This window comes from Sciurus carolinensis, chromosome 5, assembly GCF_902686445.1.
Source record: "Sciurus carolinensis chromosome 5, mSciCar1.2, whole genome shotgun sequence".
NCBI lineage: Eukaryota > Metazoa > Chordata > Mammalia > Rodentia > Sciuridae > Sciurus > Sciurus carolinensis.
Window position 1 is genome coordinate 2,488,352 of NC_062217.1, and position 17,162 is coordinate 2,505,513.

A 17,162-nucleotide genomic window follows, 5' to 3' on the forward strand; every position below is an offset into this window, starting at 1 on the left:
CATGTGTCATGAAATTTTTTTAACCATTTAAAAACATAAAGACCATTCTTAGTTCACAGGTCATATAAAAACAGGTGGTGGGCTGGATTTGATGGGTGCGATTTCTTGACCTCTGGTCTAAATATATATTCTTTTTTGACATGAATTTATCTGCTGGCAATTAGGTAACTTCTACTTCAATATTGAGAACAGTTAATACACAATTTGCTTAAGGCTTTGTCTAAACTGCTGGTGTATAAATTTTTCAGACAAAATTTTAAAAATTACTTAGGCTAAAATTAAATATACTGCTAGAGAAAGAAACTGGCCAAGTTTCATTTATTCTTGACATCACACCTGTACAACTCACACACACAGCAGGAAGCATACCTTGGTTTCACAACAGCATCAGGTTGTGCTTCCAATTATAATACAGCAAGAGCAAGATCTCTGGGAAATGTACATTTATACACTTGATATAAGTTAAAGACAACCACACTATGATCTATGATAGCAAAAGCGTGATTTAAATTCCATGATTAGATCACTTCTTTTGGAGTTAATAAAAATGAACTCAATCATTTAAAAATGGCCATTTTGGGAACAGACCAGTATATAAAATATCTGCCATGTAAAATTTAACCGTTCACCTCATTTTTTTTTTTTTTTTTGCAGTGCTGGGGATGAAACCCAAGGCCTGGGGCTTGCTAGGCACTCTACCACTGAGCTATACCCCTAGCCCCACCATTTACCTTTTTAAAAATAATCTTCCAACTTTAAACTTTTGTTATTGAATTGTTATATGGATATACATTATGGTACAAGAAACAAATTTGCTGTAGGCTGTACTTTAGCAACCCAGCTAATTAAAAAAAAATGTTCATAAAGTGTAACATTATTTTTCATTAAAATAAAATAGCTAAATTAAATCTTTTCTTATCACACTTAATGTGTTAGGTTGCTTCCAAGTCACCCCCCCCACACACACAAAAAATCAGTCTGAGACTCACTTAAGTGTTTAATTCAAACCTATATTTGTAGTTCCTAAAACGTTGATCCACAGACCACTGTCTTCTTATACATGTGTACCAGTGAAAACAAAAGGCCAGGAGACTCACTGCCATCCCCATGAAGGGGACGTGCCTTTTCTAACATTCCTTGAAAATATACATTTGACCATCCTCACACCTCAACGCAGGCGGCAATGTAATAAATACACTGGCTGATTCTGTTCTCCTCACTACTAGTGAATGTCCACAAACTACCTGTTATAGGCTCTCTCTTTTTTGGACTTCTCCAATGCTTTGTCCATCGTTTTCTCATTTTCCCCCCGACACTTGGGACAGTACCACTTGCCCTTTGGTTTATGATTGAGTCCCACACACGAGAAGTGGAACCACTCGATGGGGCACTCATCATTGTCGCAACCTATCATTTCTCCATAGGAGACCTGATTGCACAGACAGTACGTGGGCTCGTTTGGGTCGATGGGAAGGTCTGCAGGGGATGCTTCCCTCTCTGCTTTGGCCTTGGAGCGTTTTTTCTTCTTCGAGGTCTTTGCTTTCTTCTCCTTGGGTGTTCCTGAGGTGATGTCATCATGGTCATGATTATTAGATGCGTTCTCTCGATTCTCATTGTTGCGCTGTCGCCGGGAACGCTTGTTATTTGGCTTTTCTGCCTGCGTGATTGTCTCATTCTTGGACTTATCTTGGCCAGCTTTGCCGCTATTGCCAGTGGTGTCATTGATCTCTTGATGTGCCTCAAAGAGTTCCACATGACTGTCCACTTGCCTGGTCCGGTTCTCCACCAGCTCCAGCATCTGACTCACGATCTGAATCTTCTCATCGCCCAGCTCCTGGCTCCGAATCAGGGCTCTCTGGATGCAGTGTAACACTCGGCGCTTCTGGGCACCATCTGTCTCCCGTTTAAACTTCTCGTAATATTCATCCAATTCCTTCAGGATTTCTACAAACAAAATAATATGAATTACACATTCAAGCTAGAAATATAAATACTAGTGAAGAAAGCCACTTGATTAAATAAGCCTTTTATTTAATTCTCTAGTCTATAAAAAAGTAACTGTTAAGGACAGACAAGACTAAGGCAAATTTTCCATATAGAAGTCTTCCCATCTGCAGGCCTTTCCAGAGACTTTCTTACTGTTGAACAAAGTGCAACATGATTGATAATTATGTCTTATAATTCCATCATTTGTGTTCAAATGTTTTTCTAGTAACAGTATTTATTCTAACCTATCAACATTTAAAATACCCTCTGATCAACATTTAAAATACCCTCTGAGAGAACGTACACAGATTTAGACAATGGTTACGCCTGGGTTAAAAGGCCCAGGTCCAAACTATTAAATTATCAAGGCCCTCGGTCATCTCTTACTTTACAGTCTTTCCAGGGTGTTGTCCTGCACAACTGAAAACAACAATGATTTGGTCACACTAAGCCAGACAACTTAAGTGTTATTTTAAAACAAAAACAGTAGATTTTACTTTTGCCATCTCCTCTTTATAGCAATTCCATTTTTAGAGCTACAAAAGTCAATAAACTCAAAAACATTATCAAAAACAGGCTGAAGACAGTGTTTGTGATTTTAAAATGTATTTTGTCTAATGTAATTAAAGAAATCAAAGTTATTAAATAATCCAGTTAAAACTAAACAACTATATATTCTTACCCAAAACCTACTTATATACATAGAAATCCCCAGTTATTTTTAAAAATAGTACATTTCAATCCTGAAATCCTCTTGTGGTCTTTTTTAAAATTAATTAATTTATTTATTTTGCGGTCCTAGGGATTGAACCCAGGGCCTTCTGCTTGTGAGACAAGTACTCTACCAACTGAGCTTTCTCCCCAGCCCCCTCTTATGGTCTTTTAAAACACAGAAACTACCCTAGACTATTAAGAAGTTTGTGAGAAGGGGAGGGAGCTGGAGGGAGTGTCTAGAATATTACCACTATGCTTTCTGGATCTCTCTAGCTGTAAGACATAAAACTGGCTGAGAGTGGTAGCACACACTTGTAATCCCAACAACTTGAGAGGCTGAGGGAGGAGGACTGCAAGTTCAAAGCCAGCACAGGCAATTTAGTGAGACCCTGTTTCAAAATGCAAAATAAAAAGGGCTGGGGATGTAATTTCATTATAGAGCACCCCATGGTTCAATCCAGTACCAAGAGGGGGAGGGGAAAAAAAAAAAAAAGACAAACCTGCTTTAGAGTAAACACATGAACTTAGACCAATAAGAAGCACAATGAAGGGTAAAGACTATATTCCAGGCTCTGAAGATATTTCCCAGAGGAACCATGCAAATCCTGCTACCAAAAAGGTAGAATGCCATTATCTCACAGTCTTAAATAATTCAACAAACCAACTGATCCAACTTATTTATCAGTTATTAAAATGAGTCTATGGCACTTATTTTTAAATGGATTGCAAGTGTCAAAAGTTGTGTTTAGTTTAGTATCAAATTTCTAAAGACAATGCTGGCATTTCATAGAGGAGAACAATCCTACCATATCCCTAATTTAAATTAATATACAACTTCTATTACAGGAGAAGCCAGTTTACATCCAGGTGAAGATAAATCAATACATCATCACAAAATTACTGAGAAATCTGCTGCCTACACGATGGCATGCATTTCTCAAATGCCCTAAGCAAAGTACTTTATCATTAAGTCACAAAAAGCAATAAACAATGATAACAACACCACCACTGCTAAATAGGTGGTATTCTGCCAGGACAAACCGCATCTTCGGCCCCATCAGCTCAGCTTCAGACTGCTGTTGACCCTGTTTTCTAAAAATATCCCACATCAAAGTCCCAGCAATATACGAATCCTTAAATGTTACATGAGATTGTAGAAATTTAATTTGGTCTGTCCAATAATGAAAAAAAGGTAAATTTTATAAAAAAAATCGTACTGACTTCCTTAGTGTTTTTATACTTGGAAAATAATTCAAACAACCTCAAACATCACTTACATAGTAACCAACCTCTCTATGGGTTTGTCTACACCTGATGCTTACCAAGCACAGACCGTCAACGAGGTTAGACCTGCAACAAGTCTACAGGCAAGGCTTGGTGTAGTGTCCCGGGGTGGTGGCGAACCTCGACACCCACAGCCCGCGCACCGCGGCAAGACAGGGCGGCGCTCGGCGGTGCAGGGCGCACGCGGAACCGCGAAGGCGGCGCGGCAGGTTCCTCCATCGGGCGTAGACCACAGCTCTCCTGGATGACACAGAATCCCGAAACCCGCTCCCGCTGCCTCTCCCTTCAGGGTCCTGAGACCCCTGGGCTGGGCAGGTTCATCACGTCCCGGGCACCACCCCAAAACCCGGGCCCTCGGTCACTCACGACTCCAGGTCAAGCGCAGCCGCACCCTCGACTCAGCAGAGGCAGCGCGGGCCACAGGGACTGGGCGGGGGGCCGGACCCGCTGCCTGCGAGCCGGGAGCCGCCATTGCCCCGCGCCCGGAAGTAGCTGGGCTCAGTCACCAGCGGAGCGGGGAAAGGGGTCGCGGCGGACTCCGGCCAATGGGAAGAGGAAAGCGGGCTCCGCCCCGAGGGCCACCGCCTATGCGGAGCCACCGTCCAGAGGGCGGAGCCCGGGCGCACTCCAGTAAAAGCGCACTACGGGAGAGCACAGCCCGCCCCTTCAGCTCCGGGACCCAATTCGAGGCGGGAGGCCTGGCAACCCCAAGACATTCAAATCAACTCGACCTCCGCCCTCCTCCCCGCCCCTCTCCGAAAGAGGAAAAAAAAGAGAGCGGAAACAGATCCATGCCACTCACTACGCAAGGCCCGCCCTCATCCGGCCCGATCACCAATCGCTAAGCAACAGATTCATAAGGACATTCCACGGAGACGCCAAGACCAATCACACGGGGACTAAGGCGGAACATTCCGCAATATGCTAATTAACTTCCTATAAATGTCGCTGCGAAGCTACGTCTGGAGCAAAGCGCGCAGGGGCGCTTCCTCGGCAGGGGCCTCTACCGCGATTCGCAAGGAAGCTTGCCTTCCCTTGCAGCCCCTCCAACGCTTCCGTTTCCCTGCTGCGCAGCCTTGTAAACATTAGTAAACTCGGAGCAACGATCCACGTTCAAAACAGAACCCTCAGTGCCTTGACTGCCCTCGCAGTAAAGTTTCCCTAACAGCCAACAATTCCCGGCGGGCACGGAGCCTCCACCTCTCTGCCACTCCGGGCGGCCGGATCTGCAGGAAAGGACCCACAGGTCCCCTCACCTGCCACACTCCTCTCCAAGCCAGAAGTCGGCCAGCGCCCCCCGAGCAGCACAGATGGGCGCCTTCCCCGCCTCCGCTCCTCCCCTTTCCTTCCTTTCCCACCGCACACCGAGAAAAGCCCTCGTCCTCCGCAAACTACACCGGCGGCGTCGCCCCTCCCGGTCGGCCCCGCTCCGAGTCCAGCACCAAGGAAGGGCCGGAGGGGGCTGGGCAGGGGTGGCCGCGACCCCGATCGGGCCCTGCCTGGTACTTTATGTAACACTCGGATGCAGGACCGGGTGGGGTACCGCGCCGAGGGGCCCGGGCGGCGGTAGGAACCGCGGGCACCGCGGCCCGCAGCCGTCCCTGCAGCTGCCAAGCCCGCTCCCGCAGCCGAAGCGCCCGTACAGCCCTCCGCTCGCGCCGCCGCCCGCGCCCCCTCCCCGAGGACGCGGCGGAGCCCCGCGCCCCCTCCCCCGCAGCACCCGCCTCATCACTTCACTACAAAGAGCGCTTCGGTCGCGCAGCCTTGCAGCGCGCCGCTCGCGCTCCTTCCCCCTCCGGGTCCCGGCTCCGCACACAAGGACCTTGGCAGATCACAGGCTCCCCAGACCTTTTGTTCCTGTCCCGACGAGGCCGCCGCAGGGGCCGCCGCTCCCTCCGGGTCCTGCAGGACCGGCCGGCCGCGGCGGCCCGGACCGCGGGGATGGACGCGGCCGCCCCCGCCCATCCATCACCGCCGTACCTTGGTATTTCGCGTCGATCTCCCGCATCAGCGAGACGTTTCTCTGCAGGTCGAAAGGCAGAGACTCGATGGAGTCCAGGTAATCCTCCACATAGTTCACCAGGTGGATCTGCTCCCCGTTGGCAGGACTCAACATGGTTCACCCCGGAGGTCCCCGGCGACTCGGCGCGGCTTTCCGCTTCCTCCACCCCCCGCCCCCCTCAAAACAGCACTGCAAAATGCAAAGCTCTCGCTCTCCCGCGCCCCCCCGCCGCTCCGGCCCGGCCCGGCCAGCGGCTACATCTGCCGGGGCCGCGGGGACCCCGGCGCCTGCGGGCGCGGGCCGCGGTGGCAGAGGCTCCCGGGCGCACGCCCCGCCGGCCGCGCAGGCCCCCTCCCAAGCGGCGGGCGGGCGCGGGGGGCCGCGCGTACGAGCGCGCACACACCCGGGAGAGGGCCGAGCGCCGCGGCCGCCGCCGCCCACCGCCGCCGGGCGGGGAGGGGAGCCGAGCGGGGCGGGCAGCGGGAAGGGCGCGCTCGGCCGCCCGCCGCGCCGCACTTGTCCAACGTGGAAAACCCAAATACCAGTTTCAAACACTTGGGAAACATTCAGCCCCGCGCGCACCGCGCATGCGCCCCGCCCCCCCGCCCGCTCCCGGCGGCGGCCCCGCCCCCGCCGCATTCACGCCCCTCACCGTCCCGGGCCGGGGGGCGGAGGGCCGCGATGTCGGCCCGCGCGGGGGCGTGGCCCTGCCCGTCACTTTCGCTGGGGCGAGGGTCGCGGAGGGGACAGCGACGGGGCCGTCGGGTCGGGGGCGACAAGAAGGCGCAAACTTTACTAGGAGTTTGGCACTTGGTGGCGAGGCTGTTGGGAGGAGCTGCACGCCGGCCGGGAGACACGGGGTGGTGGCCTGCTCCGCTGAAGACCCTCCCGGGACCTGACTGGCAGCGGGACAACCGCCTCAGAGACTCCAACTGTCGCACACCACCTCCTGCCTCTCCTAGCCTTACTCTACTCGTCCCCGCCCCACCGCGCAATATAAGTAAGAACCGGAAAAGAACTGGCAACCCAGGGAGCCAATCCACTTGCAGCCCTTACCTCAGCGACCAATCAAGATGGAGGAGGGGCGTGGCAAAAGCGGGTAACCCCTCTCGGTCTCGTACTACTAGAGCCTGGGAGGCGGGCAAAGCAGGCGAGCACAGGAGAGGCGGAAGCACTAGCGCATGCGCACTTGGGCCGACAGCGGCCACGGGCCCGCGCGGGTGGGTGGTTGTGTACGGTCCCGCGGCAGGACCACCACTCCCAGCAGTCCTGGCGGCTCCCGCGCCTGCGCCGTTTACCATCTCTCTCCCTTTGTCACCTCCTGGAGCTCAGTTTGGAACGGCTTGAAGACAAAGGGGCCCGAGAGCAAAGCTGCTCCCCCGGACTGAGCCTCTGCGGAGGGCGGGCGGGCGGAAGCGTCACTTCCCCCGATCCCTGGCCCGTTAGGCGCCTTCCGAGCACTCTCCACTCCCCCACTTTTGGAATGACCGCCCACAACTGGGCAGCTGGCGGGACTTTACTGTCCTTCGACGCCCCGGACCCTCTTTGAGCTCCCTTCCACCATGGCTCCGAGACAGGATTTTCTGAGAAGCCCCGCTCAGAGCCAACCGTTGCCTGGACGACCGGACGGCCCTCCCCGCCCTTTCCGGGCGGAGCCACGCCTCTCGTCGTAGCCACGCCCCCGCGGCGCTCCCGCCTTTGTCCGCGCTCGGTCGTGGTCCGCTGGGCTGGTTCGCAGGCTGCAGCCGCAGTCGCGCTGGCTCTCGCTGTCGGGTCCCGGGCCCTCCGCGCGGCCTGTGCTCTGCCCAAGTAGGAGCGGCGCCGGGCAGGAGGGCCCGGGGTAGGGTGGCCTGTGCTCCGAGCGCCGCGCCGCCTCCTTTCCCCTGTCTTCACGTTAGAGGTCTGGGATTTCAGCAGGAGACCCGGATTTGTCCTGCTGCAAGTCTGGACGCACGGCCAGACACTTGCAGTTTAAACGGGCACAGTTTCCGGTATTTGAAGATTTGAAATGTTAAGTGAAACACATCTGTTGTTATTTTTTAGTTTCCTGTGTAATTCAGCACAATTTCGGACTAATCTGATACAGTATTTGTAAATAGAGTATTAACGGCAGGAGTGCGCATTCCGTGCACCCGTGGAGTATTTTGTGACGTGGACGTTAGGGCAGCAGATACTAAACTGAGCTGTATTTCGAATTGGATTTTTCACATTGGAGCGTTGCTGCGATGCTAAAGGACGAAACGATGTTGCATTTCTACAACAATTTATTGGCCACTGGTTAGCACAAAACACGATGACATTATGTGGGAACAGAAGCATCACGTGAATAAAGTGTAGAGAGGGTTGCAAGGTTGAATTTTTAAAAATATGCCTTTTTTGCAAAGAACAGTAAGTAACTTAAAATAGCAAAGAGAACCTGTCTATATTATTTTAATCCTACCATTCATTAGCCCGAGAATGAACAGTTTTTAATCTGGACTCAAGAATAAAGGTTAGCAAGAATTTATCCCGTTCAAAAATAACCAAGCTGACCAGGTTTAGTGGTGCAGGGCTATAATCCAAGCTGCTGGGGAGGCTGAGGCAGTAGGATGGCAAATTAGAGGCCAGCCTCAGTAACTTAGCAGGACCCTGTCTCAAAAAATAAAAAAACTGGGGATGTAGCTCAAGCAGCCTGGATTCAATCCACAGTACCAGAAACAAAGATTAAAAAAAAAAAAAAAAAAAAGTAAACTGGAGTTAAAACTGGTTTATCTTTCAAAAAATCAATACTGTCTGAATAATTATTTCATTTCTCTTCTTCATGAACTTCACAATGTATAAACCAAAAGGCTTCTTATTCATTCAACTGAAAATATTTGGGAGTGCCACTACGTGCCAGCTACTGTTTTATGTGCTGGGAAGACAGTAGTGAATAAGCAGTTTGACCACCATAAAACAAATAATCCACCCCTTGGGCTAAAAAGTAAGAAAATGTTTTATATTGGCTTCACAAAGTGTTTTCTGAATATGCTTAGAAAACCAATAGATAATAACCGTTATCATGCATTTTAAATATGCTACTAAGGAAAAGCGCTTGATTTTGAAGAATCTTGACTTTCAGTTTTGCTTTGTGGTGTATTGCTAAACTACACATTAAAACTTTTTTCTAAAACTACCATTTCTAAAATTACATTTCAGGCTAGAGCAGTTGCCCGGCATGTGCAAGCTCTGGGTTCCATCCTAGCCCCTGGATAGGGATGGTCTCCATCACCACACTAAATAAATAAACAAGTAAATAAATAAATAAATAATAATAAATTATGTTTCTAGTTTACAGTGTTCAAACCTATTAAGAGATGAATGTACAATTCATGTTTTGAGATGGTTAAAATATCAATACTAATCCATCTTAAACTTGAAATGCCCTAAACAATATGCCACTGAAATCTGTTCTACTTTGAATTTTCAAGATTTTGCCTTGAAAGAAAATGTAATCCTGAGAACTATATTTTATTGTCACTAAGGACTAAAAAATGGCATTCATAATATTTTGGAATCATTAATTTTAACTCACTTCCTTATTCTGACCTAGATGAGGCAGGAGATGGCTTCAAATTAACAGGATTGGAAATGGGTACTGGAGATTGAACTCGGGGACATTGGAACACTGAACCAAATCTCCAGCCCTGTTTTGAATTTTATTTAGAGACAGGGTGTCACTGAGGTGCTTAGTGCTTCCATTTTGCTGAGGTTGGCTTTGAACTCACCATCCTCCTACCTCAGCCTCCCTAGCTGCTGGAATTACTGGCGAGTGCCTCCACACCCGGCTAGGATTCTCTTTTTAGGTATTGTGCTAGTAAATCTTCCAAGTCACTTTTACTTTACTTCAATATTTAGTGTGCAAAAATTCAATATTACAAGAGGATCATATTGTTTAATCATCATTAAATATTGGAATATATTTATCATTGCTTGGTGATTCCCAAAAGTCAGAAGAAAAAGTAGAATTGCTGCCAGTCAAGGGCTGAACACATTACAAGACTAGTTTTCTGAAAACAAAAGATTCCATTGTTAATCTAAAAGTCATGATTTTCTTAAGCCAATCCAAATATGCCATCTACCCAGATGCATTTTTTTTCTTTTAGTTATCCAGATTCATGTGTAGGATTTGGATTTCCATGTTATTAAATCTGTTTTATGTCCTCACGGAGTGCAGCCCAGCATTTTTTGCTTGTTATTGTCTTGGGACTGAACCCAGAATTACTACTCATTTCCATTCCCAGTCCTTTTCATTTTTTATTTTGAGAAAGAATCTCACTAAGTTGCTGGCATCAAGCCTGCAATCCTCCTGCCTCGGCTTCCCAGGTTGCCCAGATTAGGGGCATCACTACTGGGCCCAGCTTGTGTCCTTTTTGAAAAAAACTGACATGTCTAAGATTAGAATAAAAGCTTTCTCTATCAGGTATTTTACTGCCCAATCTTCATCTCCTGCCCAAGTGGACTTCATGACCAACTATAATTCAGCAACATTCAACAAGTCCTTTTCTGAATTTAGTGCAGTGTACCCTGAGGAATTAAAAAAAAAGTTTACGATCTACATACAGTACTCTGGGAGAGAAGCATACACATCGCGCTAGAAACAAGAGAGTCACAAAATGACATCAAGACAAGCAGTGCAGTAGCAGCGAGGAAGTGACTATATTCCAGGGAATTTAAAGCATAGATGGAGCATGAACGGTTAGCATGATGTGTTGGGGCTTCTAATTTGGAACAATTTAGCCTTGTGCAGGAGAACATTCAACTATAGTTTAGCCTGAAACAATTGCAGAGTTGTATTCCAGAATCTTGAGAAAAAAACTGAAGTACTCTAGAAACACATTTGTTTGTCTCTACTTTGCTTTTTAAGAGAACATAAAACTAAAAAAAGAACTGAAGAAACGGCTGTTCTAAGGACTGAAAAGCGAAGGGGATTTTTTTAAAAAATGATTGTTTTGCAAACTGCCAATAGGGGCACATTTGTTGACATTATTTGAAAGTAACTCTCAGAACATTTTTGTTCTCAAGAAATGGATGATAGACGGTTTTACTCTTAAAATTAATCCCAAGCAGACATTTCCTGGTACATGTACTTGATGAATGGGAAGTTTCCTAGTCTTGGTCTTTCATCCAGAGACCCCAAGAGAGCGTGGAGGCACAGAAGTGTTGTGTGTTGTGTGTCGTGTTGTGAGGATACACAGTGCTGTGTGCGCGGGCTCTATTGTGATGCAGACATGCTGTGCGAATGTCGGGGTGCAAACGAACTGTGTTGGGGTGCAGTGTTGTTGGGGACATACATGATGCGTGTAGGGTGGACGCTATCTTGCGATGCAGACGTGGTGCGTGTTGGGGTGCAGACTGCTTCGCGGGCCGGCGAGGTCCCAAAGGTAGGCATACCGCTGCCCCTCGCCGCGGGGCGGCTTCTGGGCCCGGGCTCGCACTGCGTCCCCAAGGACGTGCAGCGCGACCCGCGCTGGTAGGGAGCGCGCCGCAGGCCCGCCTCTTCCTGCTGCCCTCCGGCCCCGCGGCCCGCCTCTCGCCCCCACACTCCCGCGAGGAGGCTAGCCCCGGGCTAGGAGCCGCTGGCCACCGCCTCTTCCGGCAGCTGGCGGGGCTCTCCGGGGGCGTGGCCTGGACGGCGCTCTGCGCCGGCGGGGGCGGGGCCTCGGTTGGGCGGGGCGGGCCCGGGCTGGCGGGCGGGGCCTGGGGAGGAGAGGCGTGGCCTCGGGCGGCTCGCCGTCCCTACGTAGCCGGGTGCGCTGTGGTCTCTCGCCGGCGGTCGACATGCTGCGGGCGCGTGCGTCGGGCCTCGGGACCCGGCTGCTCCCGGCCGCGCTGGGCCTCGGACGGAGCCGGGCGGCGTGCGAGGGGCGCGGGCGGGCCTGGCGGCAGCCCGAGGGCCACAACACAGGCGTGCAGGTGTACAACAGCCTCACCGGCAGGAAGGACCCGCTGGTAGTGGCCCGCGCGGACGCCGCCTCCTGGTGCGCTGGCCGGGCGGAGGGGCGGCGCGGCGGGCGGGCCGGGGGTCCCTGGTCCCGGCGTGCGGGACTTGGTGCGCTGGGTGGCGCTGCCATCCTGAGCCGGGCACGCGCAGCCCAGGTTACCTGCGGAGCGTGCGCACGGGGCCCTGCAGGTGAGAAGGAACACTGCCTTTGCCAATGTTTCACATGATGGATTTTAACTTGTTCCCAGGTATAGCTGTGGACCAACTGTGTACGATCACGCACACCTTGGCCATGCTTGGTGAGTTTCCTGGATTTTAGTTTTCACACGTCAAGGGACCATTTATTTGGGGAAAAAAAATAAACCTTTACGGGCTTTTTAAATCTCTGAAGTGACAGCTTGAGGGTACTGAATAATCACTAAATGCCAGACATGTGGGGAGCTCAGTAATAGTTTCTTTTGGTTTGCGTAGTAATTCAGGGAGGCCGTGTGGAGTAGTAAAAAGTGACCCTTTTCGGAATTGTTGGTTGTGTCAGGGTTTAGTGAAGATCTAGCAGTGTGTGTAGTGGGGTGTCATTTCTGGCTCCAAGGTTTATGAGCTTCCTGGCATTGGATAGCTCACTTTCTTGCTCAAATCCGAGTGTTTTTCCTTTCTTTCTTTCTTTTTTTTTTTTTTTTTTTTTGTGGTACAGGGATTGAACCCAGGGGCACTCTACCACTGAGCCACATCCCAGCCCTTTTCTTATTTTCTACTGTGAGACAGGGTCTGACTATGTTGCTGTGACTGTCCTCCATCTGACCATCTGGTTCTCTTCCCTCAGCCTCCTGAGTTGCTGGGATTACAGGGGGGGCCAGGCTTCAGTCCTGGTTTTATCATCTTTGAGATGGGGACGATAATATCCCATTCTTTGTAAAATCTTTACAGCAATTTTAGGACTGAATACCCATAAAACCAAGCTTAACTCACCATCTGCTGTGTGATGTGTTGTTTTTTTTTTTTTTTTTTTTTTTGGGTGCTGGGGATCGAACCCAGGGCCTCGTGCTTACAAGGCAAGCACTCTACCAACTGAGCTATCTCCCCAGCCCCTGTGTGATGTGTTGTAAGGGCTCAACCATTATTTAGGATGGGGGCCTTCCTGGGTCACACACCTGCAGACCTTTGAAGCAGGGGTGAAACTTGGTCTGCCTGTCACCGGCACTTTCCCTCTTGACCTCATGATGTACTGCCTCCTGCATTCACCAGAATGTTCACTTTTCCTAATATTTGATATGCACTTTTATATACTTTTTAAAACCTGGGTATTTTCCAGACATAGACTGAAATTAAAATATGTTATATGTATTCACTATACTTTTAAAACACTGTGTATCACTCAGCAAAATCTGAACATCTGTTGTTTAGTTTTTGTTTTGGTGATGCTAGGGCTTGAACCCAGGTCACATGTGATTTACAGGTGTTCTATCACTGAGCTATACTCCCAGTCCCGATTTTTTCATACATTGTTATAAAAAAGTAATATGTTCTAGGAGCTATTTTTTTCTCTTCACTGTGGCCTAACTTCCTGTTGACTATAGAAATTATATGTTGATATTTTTATTGAAGTATAAAATATGGTGGGAAACATTAAAAACAAAATCTCTTCCTAATCCAAAAAACCTCTCCACAAAGGTAAAAAAGAAAGCAAGCAATTTGTTATTTGAATTAGCATTTAACCAGAATGAGATGTGCTGAAATGACTGCAAAGACAGAAAAATATTTGACTGTCTTGCAGAGCTTGGCAGGTACAACCTGTCTGAGTCCCCTGGGCTCCTATAACAAAGCACTGCAGACCATGTGACTTCTAAACAACAGAAATTCATTTCCCTTAGTTCTGAAGGCTAAGTCCAAAGTCAAGGCTCTGGTAGATTTGGTGTCTGGTGAGGACCCATTTACTGATTCACAGATTGTTACTTCTAGCCATGTCTTTGTATGGTGGAACTGACAAGGGCTCTCTGGGGTCTTTTATCTAGGCACTTATCCCAGGGAGTCTGTGTCCTCATAACCAAATCACCCCCAATGCCCACTTCCTGGTTTCATCAACTTGGGGGTGGGAATTTCTGCATGTGAATTTTGGGGACTCTGTATTCAGACTATAATATGGCCCATACTTTCAGTGGGTTCTGTAGGTTGGAGTCAAATGACAAATTAGGCTTGTCTTCTCCCAGGACACTGGGAAATGGGGCAGTGTCTTCCTTGGTTTCATTTCAGAGTTGATTCCCAGATCTTGAAATTTTCCTGAGTTGTGAGACTGACGGGAGAGTCATCTAGCTGTTTGAAAGGATTGAGGAAGAAGCTTTGAGAGAGGGTTGGGGTGCGTCCTTCTCTATTTTCAACTGGGAGAATAGCCTCATGGTTTTACTTGTGTTTGCCCTTTCCATCCAGAGGAGGGTACAACTCTTGAGCAGGCAGCGGGGTGACTGTTGTGCACTCTGCCCATCCAGTGCCTTCAGAAGGACTGGGGCAGCTAGGCCCTTCCGCTTGGCCGATTTCTCTCGGCTTGGCCACACCCATTCAGACTGCCCTGAATGGGGTTGACAGGAGGCCCCACCTCTTGCCCTTCCCACTCTTCACCATCCTTCCCACGTGGGTCTGAGGCCTGTGACTGTTTCAGTGGCTAATCATTTAATTTCATTAGCATGATGTAATTATTTCAGCGCTAACAGAGCAGAGACCAACCAGCACAGTGCTGAGAGGCGCTTGGAGCGTGGTCAGGGATCAGCTCAACCAAAAAAGACGTCCAGCAGAGAGTGGCGGAGAAGCATCGGTCCTTCTTGGGGAAAAGAGCTCAGCTGGTTTGGCTGATGGGGGCGGGGCTGGCCGGAGCCGACCAGATGCATGATCCGCCAGGCCCCTGACTCCAGGGAGAACTGGAGTAGGAGGGACCTTAGCAGTCATCCCATCGTGGGCCGTCATCATTCAGTTGTCACCCAACTGCTTGGGAAAGCCGGAGAGCAGAACTCCTGACTGACATCTTGTGGTTGTCAGGGCAGTCACAGAGGCCTGGAGGTCTCCAGCTCTTGACGCCTGTGCATCTGACCGTGGCTGTCTGGCACCTGCAGGGTGTGCCTGCACAGGCACAGCTACCATGGTTGCAGCCTACTTGCGGCCCCTGGCAACTCTTCCTTTTCCTGAGGGCACTTCTGGGGCTCAGCCTGAGTTCTGGAGCACACCTCACCCAACTCTTGTTGCTGTTTGTTTAGGGTCCTGTTAGTTTTTCCTTTTAAGTCTCAATTCTGTTTAGTCTTTTCTACCTCTGGAGGGCCACAGAGATAAAGATGGTAGTGATAACTTATGTTCTTTGGGGTTCTTGCTGCCCAAGCACCCACATGCACAGCAATCCTGTGAGTTAGTGGAATTTTGCCCAGTTTATAAATTAGCAGACTAAGCTTCTGAGAGGCTAAATATTTTGGCAAGGAATTTTTGGAGGTAGTTTTATTTACTGTGATCAAGATCTTTCAGGGACTGGGGATATAGCTCAGTTGGTAAAGTGCTTGCCTCTCAAGCACAAAGCCCTGGGTTCAATCCCCTGCACCACAGGGAAAGAAAAAAAAATGTCCTCAGCTGTGTTTGTGTGTACTTTGGGAAGAGACTGTTAAAGTGCTAGGGATACCATGGCTAGGATTTTTTTCTGGAGGAAAATGATTTTGTGAACTCAGATTTAGAGAGGCTGCATGGAAGACAGAGATGAGCATGAGATTAGCTGACCTGGAGTTTCAAGGTTGCTCTCATGGGCCACCAGATTCTTGAGATGTTTTTTAAAAATCTGACTTAGCTCAGTGTGGTATATAAACAAGTTGCCATTTTTGCACTGTAGAATGGTCCATATTCTTAGGAGTAACCTGATGCAGCCCTGAGAGGATTGCATTTGTCCTGATTTGTGATTATTTGCTTCCATGCATTTCATCATAGTGAGAAACTAGAATTATTGTAGAACATGAACGAGAATGGCAAAAGCTGTAGGTATTATAACCACCAATGAAATTGTATTACGAGTGCATTTTTGTACATTTAAAATAGATGTAAGCTCACTCAACAGCTCTAAAATTAAAAATGCTAACCTTGTGTCCTGAGGTTGATGCAGTTCCATTGTCAGCTTTTCCCAAGGACCGGTCAGTCAAAAGGCTCTTCCTTGTACTGGCCCCACTTGATCATGACTCGTGTCACACGGCTGAAGTCATATGGCGGCGGTTTTCAAGGATAGCCATCATGGCCGTGTCATTCTAAAGACAGCCCGCCTTCTTTTCTTTCAGCTCATATGTTCGCTTTGATATGATTCGAAGGATCCTAACCAAGGTGTTTGGATGTAACATAGTCATGGTGATGGGCGTCACAGACGTGGATGACAAGATCCTCAGAAGAGCCCATGAGGTAAGCGACACTTGATCCACCAGTGGCAGCTGCTTGTTTTCGTATTTTACAAGTTGTGCTGACGCCTTGTCATTCATTCCTGGCCCAGTGAGTGCCACCATATTGAGGTGACCAGGAAAGGCAGCGAGGCCTGTGGAATGTGGCCCTCAAAGCCTCACTCCACGGGGGTGTCCCAGCTCAAGTCTGACCCCTGCCACAGCCCCTCCCCTGCAGAGAGGTAGCGCGCTCTCTTCTCCGAGGCAGCCAGCTGCTGGCTCTCGGTGTTGGACGCCTCGTGCTTCTGCCGATGGCGCCTTCCTGTTTCTTGACAGTTTAGAAGATGCTGTTGTAACTGTCACCACTTCCATCTCTGCACACACTGCTGGGTGGGCGAGCTTGTGCTCATTAACACGTTTTACTTGGGGTCTCAGATTTCCTGGGAAGACTCATCTGCAGAGTGATTGCAAAGCGTACGCGGAGTGCCCACCCTTTTCCAGGACCTCTTGCAGTCCTCTGCTGTGTGCGCTTTCATCTTCTTTTTGTGTAGGCTCTCTCCAACTCGATGTCCCTCCTTGCTGAACACCCACTGTGACTCTTCTGGGAACAAGGACGGCCTGTGTCCCTCCCAGCCAGGAAGTGGGCGTGATGTTGGAGGCACAGGCATCCCGACCACAGGCCCCTCCCAGGTGGCCTCCATCCCAGCAGTCCTCCCTTCCACTGCTAGTCTAGGGCCCCTTCTGGAGTGTCTTCCCTTTAGTTACTGGGTCTCCTGAGTTTGCCTCAGCTGATAAAGGTCCTTGGTCTTCACCCCTTCCCTATCCCACTTCC

At 49.3% G+C, this 17,162-nt stretch overlaps 2 protein-coding genes across 6 annotated transcripts in view; one reads left to right on the forward strand and one right to left on the reverse strand.

Annotated features, from left to right (window-relative positions):
• Positions 1-301: 301 nt before the first annotated feature.
• Ing1 (inhibitor of growth family member 1) lies at positions 302-6,934 on the reverse strand. Its single transcript, XM_047553683.1, has 2 exons — positions 5,965-6,934; positions 302-1,944 (listed from the first exon to the last, which is right to left on the reverse strand). Exons 1-2 carry the CDS (start codon positions 6,098-6,100, stop codon positions 1,241-1,243), a joined length of 840 nt encoding a protein of 279 aa, XP_047409639.1. The 5' UTR covers positions 6,101-6,934; the 3' UTR covers positions 302-1,240.
• A 4,799-nt stretch (positions 6,935-11,733) lies between these two features.
• Positions 11,734-17,162, forward strand: part of Cars2 (cysteinyl-tRNA synthetase 2, mitochondrial) — a 38,693-nt gene continuing 33,264 nt past the window's right edge. The window contains exons 1-3 of one of the 5 annotated variants that reach the window (XM_047552073.1): positions 11,734-11,985; positions 12,197-12,247; positions 16,238-16,355. In XM_047552073.1, coding sequence (XP_047408029.1) covers positions 11,786-11,985; positions 12,197-12,247; positions 16,238-16,355 — 369 coding nt within the window. In that variant the 5' untranslated portion in view covers positions 11,734-11,785. Of the gene's footprint in view, positions 11,986-12,013; positions 12,138-12,196; positions 12,248-16,237; positions 16,356-17,162 lie in introns of those variants that run through there. The other 4 variants (XM_047552071.1, XM_047552069.1, XM_047552070.1 and 1 more) reach the window with 4 other exon arrangements.